Source organism: Physeter macrocephalus, chromosome 8 (genome assembly GCF_002837175.3).
Source record: "Physeter macrocephalus isolate SW-GA chromosome 8, ASM283717v5, whole genome shotgun sequence".
Classification (NCBI taxonomy): Eukaryota; Metazoa; Chordata; class Mammalia; order Artiodactyla; family Physeteridae; genus Physeter; species Physeter macrocephalus.
This window is the reverse complement of record NC_041221.1, coordinates 6,828,422-6,843,341: the sequence shown is the minus strand read 5'-3', so window position 1 is coordinate 6,843,341 and position 14,920 is coordinate 6,828,422. Positions and strand designations below refer to the sequence as shown.

Genomic DNA, 14,920 nt, shown 5'->3' with positions numbered 1-14,920 from the left:
AGGACCCCACATGCGCGGAGCGGCTGGGCCCGTGAGCCATGGCCGCTGAGCCTGCGCGTCCGGAGCCTGTGCTCCGCAACGGGAGAGGCCACAACAGAGGGAGGCCCGCATACCACAAAAAACAAAACAAAACAAAACAAAAAAAACGCTCCCCTGAAAACCATTGAGGAGTTCAGGTCTTCTGAGCATGAGCTGCCTGTACTCCTTGCTGGACCCTGCAATAAATGCTGTACTTTCCTTCACAACTTGTTGTCAGAAATTGGTTTTGCTGTGGGCGAGTGGACCCAAGTTCAGTTTGGTAACAAACACTATGACGGTACATTTGTTATAACTAAGAAATAACACTGGAACAGTATTAACTGAGCTCTATGCTTTATGTGGCTTTCACTAGTTTTTCCCTCTAATATCTCTTTTCAAGTCCAAGGTTCTCTCCAGAATACCACATTACGTTTAACTGTCCTGTCTCCTTAGTTTCCTCTGGTTTATGACAGATTCTCAGAGTTTACTTGCTTTTCACAAACTTTGACAGCTTTGAGGAGTACAGTCGTCCCTTGTTATCCAGGACCCCCCCTTTGGATACGAACAACCTGGGATGCTCAAGTTCCTCATATAAAATGGTCTAGTATTTGCATATAACCTAGGTACATTCTCCCATATACTTTAAATTATCCCTAGATTACTTGTAATGCTTAATACAATGTAAATGCTATGTAAGTAGTTGCAGGTGTGTGGCAAGTTCAAGTTTTGCTTTTTGGAACTTTCTGAATTTTTTTTTTTCCTAATATTTTTGGACTTGCAGTTGGTTGAATCCACAGATGTGGATACAGAGGGCCGGTTGTAGTGGTCAGGTGTTTGTGGGTTTGTCTCATGTTATCCTCAAGGAAGAACTGTTACTGAGTCCAAGCTTGTACTGCTTGGTGCATGACAGGTAAATGAACTGAGACACGAGGTGCTGAGGCAAGGAATAGTGACTATTTGGAAAGCCAGCAGACGGAGAAGCTGGCGGACTAGTGTCCTAAGGAACCATCTTACCTGAGTTAGAATTCAGGCTTCTTTTACACCAAAAGGGGAGGGGTTGTGGCTGGTTGTTGCAGATCCCTTGGTACTGGCCAGACTCAGAGGGGTGTGATAATCCTTTGTTCTTGCAGCTGTCCACGGTAGTTCTGGTCATGATGTTCTCATAAACCTTCAAGAAGTTCTGCAACTTTTTAATCTCTATACAAATGAAAAGTGTTATGCCTTTAAAATGCAAGCCTGGGAGGCAGAGCCTTGTGTAAGGACTATTATGTGTATTTCAGGCTGTGGACAACGTTCTTTCTCCGTTTGGTAACACAAAGGTGCAGAGCCAGCATGACTAAGCACAGGCAACAACACAACCGTCAGAGTTAAAGGAATAGATCCAATATAGAGCCAGGGTGTTCTTCTGTGTTACAGAACTAGGGTTATGGGTTTTGGAGAGAAACATCTCCAAACGTTAGGTGAAGTACCCTTCCTATAGCTGGGAACTCCGCAATCAACATAACTTATTACTGATATGCTAACCCTTATCACTTGGCCAAGGCAGTGTCTGCCAAGTTTCTCCACTGTAAAGTTAGTTTCCCCTTCTTTCCATGCTGGGCTGTCCTGGAAGCAAGAGATAATCAAGGTGGGGTGGGTGGGGCAGAGATTGATCCCCATCTCCTGTAGGGAGGCGTATTTACATAAACGACTGTAATTTTCCAGTTAGGCTGATCCTGGGACACGTACGCCAACAGGGACAGCAGGTGTGAAGTGGGGCTGGGCTGCCCTGCAACGCGTTAAGGCCGTACTGCGGCCCGAGGCAGGGCGGGGTCGAGGCAACTTCGGCCAGGAAGTGGGGGAAGGTCCTGGATTGCGAGGCCCCGGGGCGAGGCGGAAGCTGGCGGGCCAAGGCGCGGGGTGGGGGCCGCTCTGGGATGCGCGCACTTGGCGGTTCGTCCTCTGGTAGTACGGAAGGACTCCCTAGGTCGGCTTTTCAGAGCGCAGTTCCCGGTCCACGGACCACAGGGTTTTCTTCCCCCCAGCGCCCCTGTCCAGCTTTGGCGCGCCCTGACCGCAGCCGGTTTTGGCGGTGGAGCCTCCGGAACACAATGCGCATGCGCACGCCGAGAGGCGGAAGTCCGCGGCGGAAATAGGGCTCCGCCTGGCGACTGACGGTGTGGGTCAGTGGGGACTCGAGGCGGGCCTGGCGGCGCTCGATGCCTCCCCCTGCTGCTGCGGCTCGCTTCGTTAACTCGCGAGCATCTGGCGCGCTGTTCTGGGTTTCCACGTGGGCCCGCCCACCGCCATCTTGAAGCTGTGCCAAGGTGAGCGGGTCGACTTCCGGGTCTGGGCCTGCCGTTGCCCAGGTAACGGGAACCTGCTCCTGCCAGAGCTTTCCATATATTTTAATTTTGGGGGGTCAAAAAGAGAGCTGAGTTCGGATGGCCTACCCCCGCCAGGCCTGGCATAATGCTGCTCATTACAGTACCCCCCCCCCCCCCGTTATCTGGGAATCGTTCATTTAGCGAATGTCGACCCGAGAAGCCGCTGTGCAGGCGCGAAGGACCCTAAGGTCGGGAGTTTGTAACTGGTCGGGGTCTGAGCTCGCCCCCTGCGCAGCCAACCCGGCGGCCGGAAAACGGAGGGGGTGGGGGAGAGGCGGGGTGTGTCGCAGCTGTGGGGAGGCCTCACGTCTAGGGGCTGAGGACTGGGGGCGAGGACAGTGCGGCCAGCCGTGCTGTCGCCCTGGCGCCAGGTGCACAGCTCGCTCGCCGGACCCCGCGACCCGCGCGCGGCCGGGCCGGGGGTCAGTGTGGACGCGTCTCGGCCCGTGCGCGGGCGGGGCGCTGGGGACCCGGAGGGGACGAGCCGCCGGTGGCCCTGGGACTGGACTTGCCAACTTCGGGTCGTTCAAATAGTGAACCTTCCAGTGCTGGGATGGGATAGTAATAGGGCTTGGAGTTCCTGTCTTGTTATTAATTTCAGTTCGGTAACTTTTAGTGGTTTAAAAAAAACAGTGGTACGGTTAAAATGCACATATATATGCACGTAAGTAATACTCATATTATATCACTTATGTACTCATACATATATAAGGCACAGACTAGGAGGATACAGAAGTAATAGTAAAAGTCCCCTCCCCGTGCATGTTTTTAAATATCCTTCCTTAAAGCCTCTTGTTTTATAAACATAAAATGTGCACAGTATCACACTCATAAGGGATCATTGAATTTGTTCTGCAGCTTTATTTTTTCATGTAATATATCTTGGACATTTTTACATCTTAGCGCATACTTACTATTAATGGCTTCATATAGTAGGCCACTCCATTATCTGATCATGCTGGTGTGTTTAATAGATTTCATTTTTATATTTCGGAGGAAGTAAGGCATAGAAATTGTAGTCATTTTAGATTTTCTTATCGTCTCTTTGTTTTGTCTGCTCTCTTGGCTCTGATTTTCTCCCTAACCTGTGGCAAACCCCCACTTAGTTTATATTTATTTCAGGGTGCTGGTTTTAAGGACAAATCATTATTTACTTCACACTGAAAGAGGATTTGGTTTTTTTCTCTAAGACTTCCTAGCAGATGGGGGCTTCAGGACTACTGTTTATTCAAAGTACAGATAGGTTGGTGCTTAGTAAATGTTGATTATCGTTGATGTACACGTCACCAAAGCACACAATTATGAAATCAGTTATGAGGATTTCTATGATTAATCAGCATTTAGTAGGACCTCAAGATAAAACAATTTTAGAGGGACCAGTATAATGGGCATTCCATTACTGCACATGATTTAGCTCAGAGTATAAACAATTTGTATACAAAAACACTTTAGAGAAATGGTTTACTAAATAGTTACATTTGTATATTTAAATTCTTATAGGTACAAACAACAGTGATTATCATACAGCTGGAAAGAAAGGCAAAGAAAATGCTTTTTATTTTAGATTGGGCAATTAAGCAGAAACTGCAGTTTTAGTATGAAGAACGGAGGTGGAAGAACAAGCCGAATCAGAAGACGAAAACTCTTCACAAGTTCTGAATCAAGAGGAGGTACAGTTTTGACTCTTTTGGTGCCAGTGATGAAAAGAAGGAATCCTTTGTTGATTGGTATTAACACATAGCTTTTCTCAGAGGCACATGAGCAATGTTAAATTTATTTATTTTTTATTTATTTATTTCTGGCTGCGTTGGGTCTTCATTGCTGCATGTGGGCTAGTTGCGGCGAGCAGGGGCTGCACTTAGTAGCGGTGCGCGGCTTCTCACCGCGGTGGCTTCTCGTTGCGGGGCACAGGCTCTAGGCGCGCGAGCTTCAGTAGTTGTGGCACATGGGCTCAGTAGTTGTGGCTCGCGGGCTCTGGAGTGCAGGCTCAGTAGTTGTGGCGCACGGGCTTAGTTGCTCCGCGGCATGTGGGATCTTCCCAGACCAGGGCTCGAACCCGTGTCCCCTGCATTGGCAGGCGGATTCTTAACCACTGCGCCACCAGGGAGGCCCATGAGCAATGTTCGTAAAGAATACTTCTTAAAGAATATTCTTTGAAATAGTGGCATTATATTCTTTTAAACCTTTGTAGAAATACAGATATATTGCTTCAACTGTGTCTTCTTTGGGGATGACTCCCAGGTTTCTGTTTCTGGTCCTGACTTCTCTCCTGATCTCTAGCTGCCTATAGGATATCAATGTTTGGATGTAAATTTATCATTTCAAGTTCATTGTATCCCAGTATGAACGAGATACCGTATGTGAAAGTGCTTGGCCCACTGGAGAGTACTACATAAATGCAGTTGTTATTTTTCATAAAAATTAATAGCACTCCTCCTAGCTGACCCCCAGCATGTCAGCACCATGGAGGTAATCTTTGACTATGTATCCTTCTTTGCTCTCTGGAGCCCATGTCCTACTAACTCTCACCTGGCCTTTCTTAGGTTAACTTCTCCCTCTCTGTTCTACCCAGAGGTGACTTTAGCCAGCTCTTGGCTGGTTCACCACATTCTTGTTTTCTTCCCTGCTGGTTGTTCCATCTGTCACTGTCAGTCTAACTTTCTTAGGGACATAGCCTTTTTGGTTTAGGAGCCTCCGGGATCCTCATTCTCTCTCTTTTTTTTTTTTTTGGCTGTGCCACACGGCATGCAGGATCTTCCCCGACCAGGGACTGAACACGTGCCCCCTGCATTGGGAGCACAGAGTCTTAACTACTGGACCGCCAGGGAAGTCCCCCTCATTCTCTTTTGTGTGCTCTCTGAACTCCTGCCTGACATCAACTCCCTTTCTAAGTGGCTCCCCCGCCCCACTCCCTGTGTTGGCAGTATGTTCTCTGCTCACCATTTCCTGAGCACATTTCCACCTCTGCCATTCCTCAAAGTCCTTCTTCAGCCAAAACATCTTTCTTCCCTTCTTCGTGCTTGTTCAGTTTCTCTGTAACCTTCGAGGCTGAGTTGAGATCTTATGTTTTTGGTAATGCCATTTCCAATTCTCACTAATGTCACTGGGTTATCATGCTTATTGGGTATTATTCTTTAGGAGCTATGGTTTTCCAGTTGTTTTTCATGGAAGTCTTGTTTCCCCAACTAAAATGTTAACTTTTTGAGGGTGAGGAACATGTTGAACGCTCTCCACAGTGGTTAATAGTGCTGGGAGTGTAGTAGTTGCTTATTAAATGTTCTTGCTGTAAACTCTGTTCTCTAGGTTGTGATAACGTATTTTAGGAGCCTTAGATTTTGGATCATGTATTTTTTTAGAAAACACTTTCATTGAAGTATAATTGACATACAATGAATGTCACATATTTAAAGTGTATAATTTGATAGATTTTGACATATGTATACACACAGTAAGCCATTATCGAAATCAAGATGTGAACATATTCATCACCCCAAGAAGTTTCCTTGTTTCCCTTTGTAATCCTTTCATCCTGCCCTCTTTGAACCCTCCCTGCCTCCATCTTCAGACAACCACTGATCTGCTTTCTTTCACTATTGATTTGTTTGTTTTATAGTTTTATTTAATCATATAGTATGCATTCTTTTTTTGTTTGTTTGTTTGTTTTTTGCGGTACGCGGGCCTCTCACCGCTGTGGCCTCTCCCGTTGCGGAGCGCAGGCTCCGGACGCGCAGGCTCAGCGGCCATGGCTCATGGGCCCAGCCGCTCCGCGGCATGTGAGATCTTCGCGGACCGGGGCACGAACCCGCGTCCCCTGCATCGGCAGGCGGACTCTCAACCACTGTGCCACCAGGGAAGCCCTGCATTCTTTTTTATCTGCCTTCTTTTACTCAGCATAATTATTTTGAGATAATTCTCTGTTGTGTGTATCAATAGGTCATTCTTTTTTATTGCTGATAATATTCCATGATTTGTTTACTGCAGTTGTTCCAGCAATATTTATTGAAAAAACTATCCTTTCTCCACGGAATTGCCTTTGCATTTTGTGAAAAACCAGTTATCCACATATGTGTGGGTCTGTTTTAGACCTTCTTTTGTGTTCCATCGATTTCTTTGTCTGCCTTGATGACAGTATCACACAGTCTTAGTTACTGTAGCTTTACAGTAATAAAAAGTTTTGAATCAGTATTTCGAAGTGGTTTTCGCTATTCTAGGTTCTTTGCATTTCCATATGAATTTTAGAATCGTCTTGTCAATTTCTACAAAAAAGCCTGCTTACATTTTGATTTGGATTGTATTGAATCTATAGATCAGTTTGGGGAGAACTTGACTTCTTAACAGTATTGAATCTTCCAACCCATAAGCAAGATGTATCTCTCCATTTGTTCAGATTATTGATTTGAGATCTTAAAAAATTAAAAAAAATTTTTAATTGTAGTAAAATTACATGTAACATAAAATTTACCATTTTAACAATTTTTAAGTATAGTTCAGTAGCGTTCAGTACATTCACATTGTTGTACAACCAGTCTCCAGAATTCTCTTCGTCTTGCAAAACTGGAACTCTGTACCCATTAAATAATAACTCCTCATTCCCCTCTCCCCCTAGCCCCTGGCAGCTACCCCTCTACTTTTTGTTTCCATGAACTTGGCTATTCTAGATACCTCATGTAAGTGGAATCATACAGCATTTGTCTTTTTGTGAATGGCTTATTTTACTTTCAGTAATGCCCTGAGGATTCATCTATAAAGCATGTCAGCAGGATTGGTTCCTTCTGAGAGCTGTGAGAGAAGGGTCTGTTCTAGGCCTCTCTTTTTGGCTTTGTCGATGGCTGTCTTCTCCCTGTGTTTCTTCTATCATCTTCCCTCTGTTCTTGTGTCCAAAATTTCCCTTATTATAAGGACACCAGTCATACTGGATCCAGGTCCACCCTGATGACCTCATTTTAACTTGGTTGCCTCTGTAAAGACCCTATCTCTAAATAAGGTGGTATCCTGAGGTAATGAGGGTTAGGATTTCAACATAGGAATTTTGGGCTACACAGTTCAACCCATAATAGATGCCTTTTATTTATTTTTCTCTGCTTTTTGCACTGGCTAGAACCAGTGTAGTGTTGAATAGTGGGGAGAACAGACATCCTTCTTCTGTTCCTGATCTTAGGGGAAAGCACGTCGTTTTTCATCTTTAAGTATGTCAGCTGTTGGTTTTTTGTTAGGTATTTTTTGTCGTGTTGAGGAGGTTCCCTTCTGTCCTTGTTTGCTGGGGGTATTTATCAGGAATGAGTGCCAGATTTTATCCAATGCTTTTCCTGCATCTTTGAGATGATCTTGTGGTTTTTCTATTTTAGTTTACGTGATTTGTGCATGTTTTAAAATTTATTCCCTTTTATGATATGACTGTCTGAGACAGTTCATCAGAGAGTTAACTTTTTTTAAATGGTGATCTGATTATATAGTGATTTTAATCACCAGTTTTTCTTTCCTTTCTTGATTAGTGAATGAGAGCTACAAGCCTGAATTTATAGAGCTTAAGAAGTGGCTGAAAGATAGGAAGTTTGAAGATACAAACTTAATACCTGCTCGTTTTCCAGGTAAGGTCTGGCATTCAGCTGTCACAGGAGAGCCATGTGGGCCCAGGTGGTAGGAAAGCAGGGGTGATTCTTGCAGGTGGGCTGTATTCTTTCTGGGGGCATATCATCTCCTCAACCCAACAAAAAATATCTAACATCTTCTGTTGTGTGGCAGCCTTCCTGCCTTGTAGGTGTAATATTTACTTGACCTTATTCTAAAAATGAGTTTAAGTGGCTTGTGGAGAGAAATTCCAAAATGGTGAAATAAAATTAAAAGTTAGAAAAAGGAAATGAGAATAGAAAAATAAGACGAAGCCAGGGATAAGGGTAACACATAAAAGCCATGATTATGAAATTTCGTACCCCTGTCCGAGGTGAGCTACAAATTTGACTCATCTCTCCAGCAGCCCAATGTATGTGATCAGTTAGCTGAATCTTAGTGTTCTGTAAACACAGCTAAATTGTTTACTCATCAGAAGTACAGGTATTTCTGGAACTTAGACCTGAGGGAAGCATCTTCACTGGGCTTTTCCGGGAGGACGTTGTGTAATGTGGGGACTGGTGTCCGCATCAACCTGCTTATGGTGATTTCGTGGGATTTTCCAGCCACGCGGGCTGATGGGATTATCCCTTAGCTCGGGAGCCTCACCGTCGTTTTCTACGGGGAGGGGCTCCAGAGAACCGGCAGAGGTGCTTGGTCCCTGGGGGTGGCTCCAGGAGAGGAGCCCTTAGGGAGGCCTCAGCGGTATTGCCCCCCGAGTGTTGGAGGAGGAGCCCCTCTGTGGCCCTGGCGTCCACAGTCACCTGAACAGGGGTGGGTGAACATTCTCTTCTGGAAGGTGAGGAGCTTGCTGTGAACGTTGGATTAACATTGTTTTCTGAAAATTGAGGAGCTTGGGTCATGGAGTTTGGGTCAGCATTCTCTTCTGGAACATTCTCTCACAGAAGTTGGGCAGCTTGTTATGGGCTTGTGCCTGCATACAAGGCGACCCAGCTGTGTCCACAAGTGGGCTTGGGCTTGAGGTAACCACAGAGAGGACCACCTGTCTCTGTGCTACAGATCTGCTGTAGCACAGAGACAGTTATGTGCTGAGGGCCTTGAAGTTCTGTATCCCAGGGCAGGTGCAGACATTTCACCTTGTAGAATATTTAGATCATATGCCTCTGAATGCTTCCCTTGGAGATTAAAATGATCATTCAAGTACTCATTAGGTAATTTAACTTTGAGCAAACTAACTTCCTTAAACCATGATAAATGGTTTACCATGTGTGCCCCTGGTCCAGTGAGGCGATGTGTGTAAAGTTGTTCCCTATGTGTCAGTTATACATGATGACTTTGGGCTAAAATAGTTGATTTGAATCATCTTCTATTAGGATTGCTCCTTCTTTATGATGGTGAACCATATTTATCAGCCTCTAACAGAATGTTTAACTTTCTGTTTTTGTGTGTCAAGGAACGGTCAGTAAAAACCATACTCTTAGGTTTTACTGGATGGAGTTCTTTATGAGATGATCAAGGGAAAGTAGTGTCAGGAGTGGACTTGCTGTGCCTAAGGCCTGCCTACTCCTCGGGTGTCACTTTGCCTTAAGAAGGGTAGGTTTAAAATTATCAAGCAGGAATTGGCATATGGTTTCAATCGAATGCCTGATAATAAGTAATCTGTCTATGGTTTGGAGCAGTGAAGAGTTAGCAGCTTTAAAAGTAGGAGCAACTTTCTCTGGGCCCACCTCCAGATTCATGGTCTTGGAGGAGCTAAAGCAAAGTGGTTTGGCAGTGATCAGAACCCAGTATTTACAGTGCTGTGCTCAGGGAACCTTCTGCCTTAGCTCGGGCTGCCATAGCAAATTACCATGGACTGGGTGGCTTGAAATGGTCATTTATTTCTCACAGTTCTGGAGGCTGGGAAGTCTAAGATCATGGTGTGGGCAGATTCAGTGTCTAGAGAGGACCGATTCCTGCTTTGCAAATTGCCATCTGCTCGTTGTGTCCTCACATGGTGGAGAGCTGGGAGCTGGAGCAGGCTCTCTTGTCTCTTCTTCAAAGGGCACGAATCCCATTCATGAGGGCTCCACCCTTATGACCTAGCCACTTACCAGAGGCCCTGCCTTCTAAAGCCGTCACACTGGGGGCTGAGAAATCAACATATGAATTTGGGGGGACACAAGCATGCAGTCTGCAACACCTTCCCTAAGTGCTTTCTATATCTTCAGCTCTTAATCAGTGTATGATAGGAGAGCATGTTGATGGGAGTCTGTCAGAATGTACAGAATTCTGGGGAGTTAGTCTTGGTTTGTGGAGGGCAAGGCAAGGCTCCCAAGTTGCAAGCAGGTTTCAGTCTTTAGACTGACCTGATTTATACTTTGGGAGCTGACCCTAGTATTTCCTTTTAATGCTAAAAGCACTGTCCAAATCGGGGCCTCCCGGGTAGATGGATGGTAGCAGAAATTATAAGGCAGGGAGAAGTCTGTAATAAGATCCTCATGGCCACTTGCTACCTTGCCTTGGTAAGTGCAGGTTATTGTGATCTGCTTTCTGATCTACTGAATACTGTATTGTAGACATACAGGTAAAGTATCTTCCGGATTTATTCCACATGCCAAGTTCTGTTCATGTGTGCTCGAAGAGAAATTTCCACTTAAATTAGCACATGAATTTTTTTAAAGGATGACCCCACAGAAAAAAGTCCTCTCATTAGTAATTGATTTCAGGAAGGGTTCTGGCCCACAGGGATCATTAACTCCACCGTGGGACACACAGAAGAAATTAAGTAAGTTCTTAAAACCAAAACCATGTGTTTGAGCAGACAGACGCTTCTGGGTAGGGAGATGGCTCACCAAATCAAACTTGCCAGACACCCACATGCCGCGGAGCAACTAAGCCCGTGCGCCACAACTACTGAGCCTGCGCTCAGGCGGGACTCGAGGCGGGAATTCCCTCCAGGAACCTGCAGCTCCCACTAGTCCCGCAGGCATTGACCTTTGCCGAGTTATATGCCTCCTAGCTGAGAGAAAAAGTCAGCAACTGTGGGTTTGAGAAGATGACTGGAGAGACTCCGTATGAGAGTTACAGGTCATACATATCGTGCCCATCCCTGCGGAAAAGCTGTCGTCTGACTGTTGCAGGAGGGCAGCCTTGGGCACAGGGGGGTAGACGTCTGCGTGTTGGTGGCGTTGACAGAACTGCTGCGGAGGTTAGTGTTGTGAGTGTGCTCTGGCCAAGGCCTTGGCTCACGGGGAGCAGCTGGCCCTGGATCTACCCTGCTGAGCTCGTCAAGGGGGGTGTGGCTAATGGCTTGCCTGGCTGGGGTGGGGAAGGGGTAGGCCTCAGGCTTTGTGGGACCTGAGTGAGCTTTACTGGTCATTCGGTCAAAGACTCGAGATCATTACTGGGGAAGGCCGGGTCTGGCAGTGGGTAAAAGTGGCCTGTGGGTCCAGCCTCTGAGGTTGGGTGGGCGTTAGGGTTAGGCTCCACCCCTGCTGGTGAGCCCCAGGGGAGAGAGTGCAGCCTCAAGTTTCCTGTAAGAGACCCAGCAGCAGATCTGCCTAAAGGCGATGATCTTTAGCTGTTGACTCTGAAGCTGACTTTGCCCTTCAAGATTATAAACCCAAAAGGAGGTGGGGCCATTTTCCAGAATAGCTTCTTTTTTTAAAAAAATTTATTTATTTTTGGCTGCATTGGGTCTTTGTTGCTGAGCACGGGCTTTCTCTAGTTGCGGCGAGTGGGGGCTACTCTTCATTGCAGCGCATGGGCTTCTCATTGCGGTGGCTTCTCTTGTTGCGGAGCACGGGCTCTAGGCGCGTGGGCTTCAGTAGTTGTGGCACATGGGCTCAGTAGTTGTGGCTCGCGGGCTCTAGAGTGCAGGTTCAGTAGTTGTGGCGCGCGGGCTTAGTTGCTCCGCGGCATTGTGGCTCACGGGCTCTAGAGTGCAGGTTCAGTAGTTGTGGCGCGGGGGCTTAGTTGCTCCGCGGCATGTGGGATCTTCCCGGACCAGGGCTCGAACCCGTGTCCCCTGCATTGGCAGGCGGATTCTTAACCACTGCACCACCAGGGAAGCCCCAGAATAGCTTCTTGATCCTTTGGTTCCCCTGGGAGTCAAAGGATGCGAGACACTCAGCTTCCGCTTTGTGTAATTTTGAAGTTCATCCACATCTTTTATGCAAAATAGTATCTCTAAGACCTTGAAGAAAGAGTAAGATTTACCCTTTTTCTGTCTTTGTATTCCTTAGGTACAGGAAGAGGGCTGATGAGCAAAAGATCCCTACGGGTGAGAATTTCTCTCTTATCTTGAAACCCAAAGTAGATTTTGCTGCTTTGTTTTTGTGGTTCAATCAAGTGAATTAAAAATATTTTAGACATACAGATTTTTTTTTTTTTTTTTTTTTACTTAATGGATAGTTTTGAACACAGTTCTGTCAGTTAGAATTAAGTTTGCAGCGTATAAGAGACAAACCCAAGGTAACAGAGCGCAAGTGTCTCGTGCCGTCACGTAAACAAGCGTGGACAGGCAGACCTGGGCTGGTGTGCTGGTCTCTTGGGCTCCGTCCAGCTCTTATCCACGTTCTGAGAGGGAGCCCCACACCCTCAGCTCCAGGGTGTAGCTCCAGGAGCTTGAACAGCAGGACGGCGCAAGGGGTGAGGAAGGGCAGGCTGCCCCTCATCCTGGGAATTCCAGCTCCGTGTCTCTGCCAGCTCCCAGCTGCCGCGACCCTGCGCCCTTCCGGTGGGACTGCATCGGGGAGGAGGAGGAGCAGGGAGGGCGTGTTGGGGTAGGCGACCGGCAGTCTCTGCCGCAGCAGGTTTTGTAAATCGGATCATATTTTAAATGCGCTGGGGATGGGGTGGGGGTGGAAGGGAGCTGCTCGAATCTGAGCATCCGTAGTAAGTACAGTCCGGCAGCCCAGCAGGCTGCTACCCCTCCTGGCTTCTGTCTCCTCACCTGGAAAGTGGGAGGTAAGTGATGCGGATGCTCTCCAAGGTCTGCTTGGTTCTTCGGTGCTGCTTAAAGGGTATCTAACGCCCAGTGTTCTCTAGAGCTAGAAATTAATTCCTTAATTTATTTGTAATGTCTTAATTTTCTATTTCAAAATTGTTTTAATTTATTTTTAGTTCCTTAATTTATAAAAAAAACCCAGCTGTGTATATATCTTTAGCCTAAAGAATGGTAGCTTTCAATGGTGTAATTCTGTTATCTTAATTTTTTTAATTAAACATTTAAAATTGTGGTAAAATTTACACCACATAAAATTTACTATCTTAACCCTTTTTAAGTGTGCAGCTCAATAGTGTTAAGTACATTAACATTGTTGTGCAGTGTTTTTCTCTTTGAGGGGAGGTATATGACTTCATTCTGTAGCACAATTTGGGGGGAGAAATATACCTCTCATGAATATAGCAGTGACTATGGGTAGTTTTTGTTTAGATCATGAAATGATAATTGGCAGTTGCTTTACATGTACTTTCAAATGTGGCTTTTTTGTGAAAACTTTCTGAAAATTGAGGTGTATTTTACACACAGTGAAATGCACAGATTTAAAGTGTCCAGTGTGATGAGTTTTGATGATGAAGACATTTACCCCAGTCAAGACATAGAGCATTTTATTTATTTTTTTGCGGTACGCGGGCCTCTCACCGCTGTGGCCTCTCCCGTCGCGGAGCACAGGCTCCGGACGCGCAGGCTCAGCGGCCACGGCTCACGGGCCCAGCCGCTCCGCGGCATGTGGGATCCTCCCGGACCGGGGCGCGAACCCGGTTCCCCTGCATCGGCAGGCGGACTCTCAACCGCTGCGCCACCAGGGAAGCCCAGAGCATTTTATTAAGCTGCTTTTTAAAAATCAGAAAGTCATGGGATGTCAGACAGGAAGGGACTGTAGTGACCATCCCAACGCGATCTTGAATCACAGATGAGGAGATCAGAAATTGAACCCAGGAGATTTTTGGCTGTGATGTTTAACCAGCTTAGATGCCAGTTACGATGAAAGCGGGATCTTATATCTGGCTTCTTAGTGCTTTGTTTCTGATGTTTCTTCCTTGACATCTTGATTTTTCTTTCTATGTTTCTGTCTCAGTGGGAGAAACTGAAAGCTATACTTTGTCAGGTGGTCAATGAGACCCTTGTGCTGGGGGGGCTGCCCTTCTTTCTTCAGCCACTTGGCGCAGGTTATATGGCGAGTAGGCCATTGCTGGGAATAGTCGCTGGACACGTGGATTTCACTGGAAGAATCTTTTGGAATGGTTTCTGTCTGTTGCCTATAGGTAGCACTATTTCCTGGTATCAGAAAATGCAGGAATAATACGATTCGAGTTGTCAGAGCGTTTCCACATTCCTTTCTGGTGGAAGGTTGACTGGTGGTGGGTGTCAGTCACACAGTTAACCTTTACTTCTTGCTGGGGATGTAGTATCTATCCCTGGCGTGGGAGCAGCCTTGCCTGCATCTGCTGACTTAAAACTGGGGAGCCCATCCACTGAGGGCGCTTCGGTCATCTGTGGTTGGGCTCCGCTGGGTTCTTATCAGATGATTGTGGAATCAAGGACTTTAAAGCCTCATTCAGGTCCTTCCCAAAGCATGGATGTCCTAAACTTTACTTTCTTTTTGGCAAGGAGGGACAGATGATTATCTCATTGCCTGAGAGTTGCCTGCTCACCACGGACACAGTGCTTAGAAGCTACTTAGGGGCGTATATTGCTAAGTAAGTGACCGCTCACCTGCTTGTCTGGGGCAAGTGCTTCTCCTGTAAATTTTATATCATTGGAGGGTATGTCGTCCAAGACATAGCTCATTAGGACCCAGCCCTTTCATGTAGCTAATAAATATCTGAAATGATTTGAAAGGTTTATTACTCTGTTTTATGAACTTGGTTCTTAATTCATTGTAAACTGCATTTTTAAGGTTTTAATAGGCTGCCTGGGATGTGGGTTTGAATCCTGATCTAACCTTACTAGAAAATAAGGATAAAATGGGGCCATAGAT

At 46.2% G+C, this 14,920-nt stretch overlaps 1 protein-coding gene and 1 long non-coding RNA gene across 22 annotated transcripts in view; one reads left to right on the top strand and one right to left on the bottom strand.

Moving 5' to 3' along the window:
- LOC129392310 (uncharacterized) overlaps positions 1–2,086 on the bottom strand; it is a 5,342-nt gene extending 3,256 nt beyond the window's left edge. The window contains exons 1-2 of one of the 2 annotated variants that reach the window (XR_008618008.1): positions 1,701–2,086; positions 1,033–1,215 (exon numbers count right to left, since the gene is read on the bottom strand). This is a non-coding gene — a long non-coding RNA (uncharacterized lncRNA). Of the gene's footprint in view, positions 1–1,032; positions 1,216–1,542; positions 1,624–1,700 lie in introns of those variants that run through there. The other variant, XR_008618009.1, reaches the window with a different exon arrangement.
- Positions 2,087–2,166: 80 nt separating this feature from the next.
- The window catches only part of SETD4 (SET domain containing 4), a 468,053-nt gene continuing 455,299 nt past the window's right edge, over positions 2,167–14,920 (top strand). For 13 of the 20 annotated variants that reach the window (XR_008618003.1, XR_003680787.2, XR_008618004.1 and 10 more), the window contains exons 1-5: positions 2,556–2,572; positions 3,949–4,054; positions 7,877–7,972; positions 12,179–12,216; positions 14,551–14,639. Coding sequence is in view for 5 of the 20 variants with exons in the window: in XM_055086402.1 (XP_054942377.1) it covers positions 3,982–4,054; positions 7,877–7,972; positions 12,179–12,216; positions 14,551–14,639 (296 nt within the window). In the remaining 15 variants the exon portion in view is untranslated. Of the gene's footprint in view, positions 2,367–2,389; positions 2,573–2,955; positions 3,049–3,884; positions 4,055–7,876; positions 7,973–12,178; positions 12,217–14,550; positions 14,640–14,920 lie in introns of those variants that run through there. The other 7 variants (XM_028492637.2, XR_002891298.3, XR_002891297.3 and 4 more) reach the window with 7 other exon arrangements.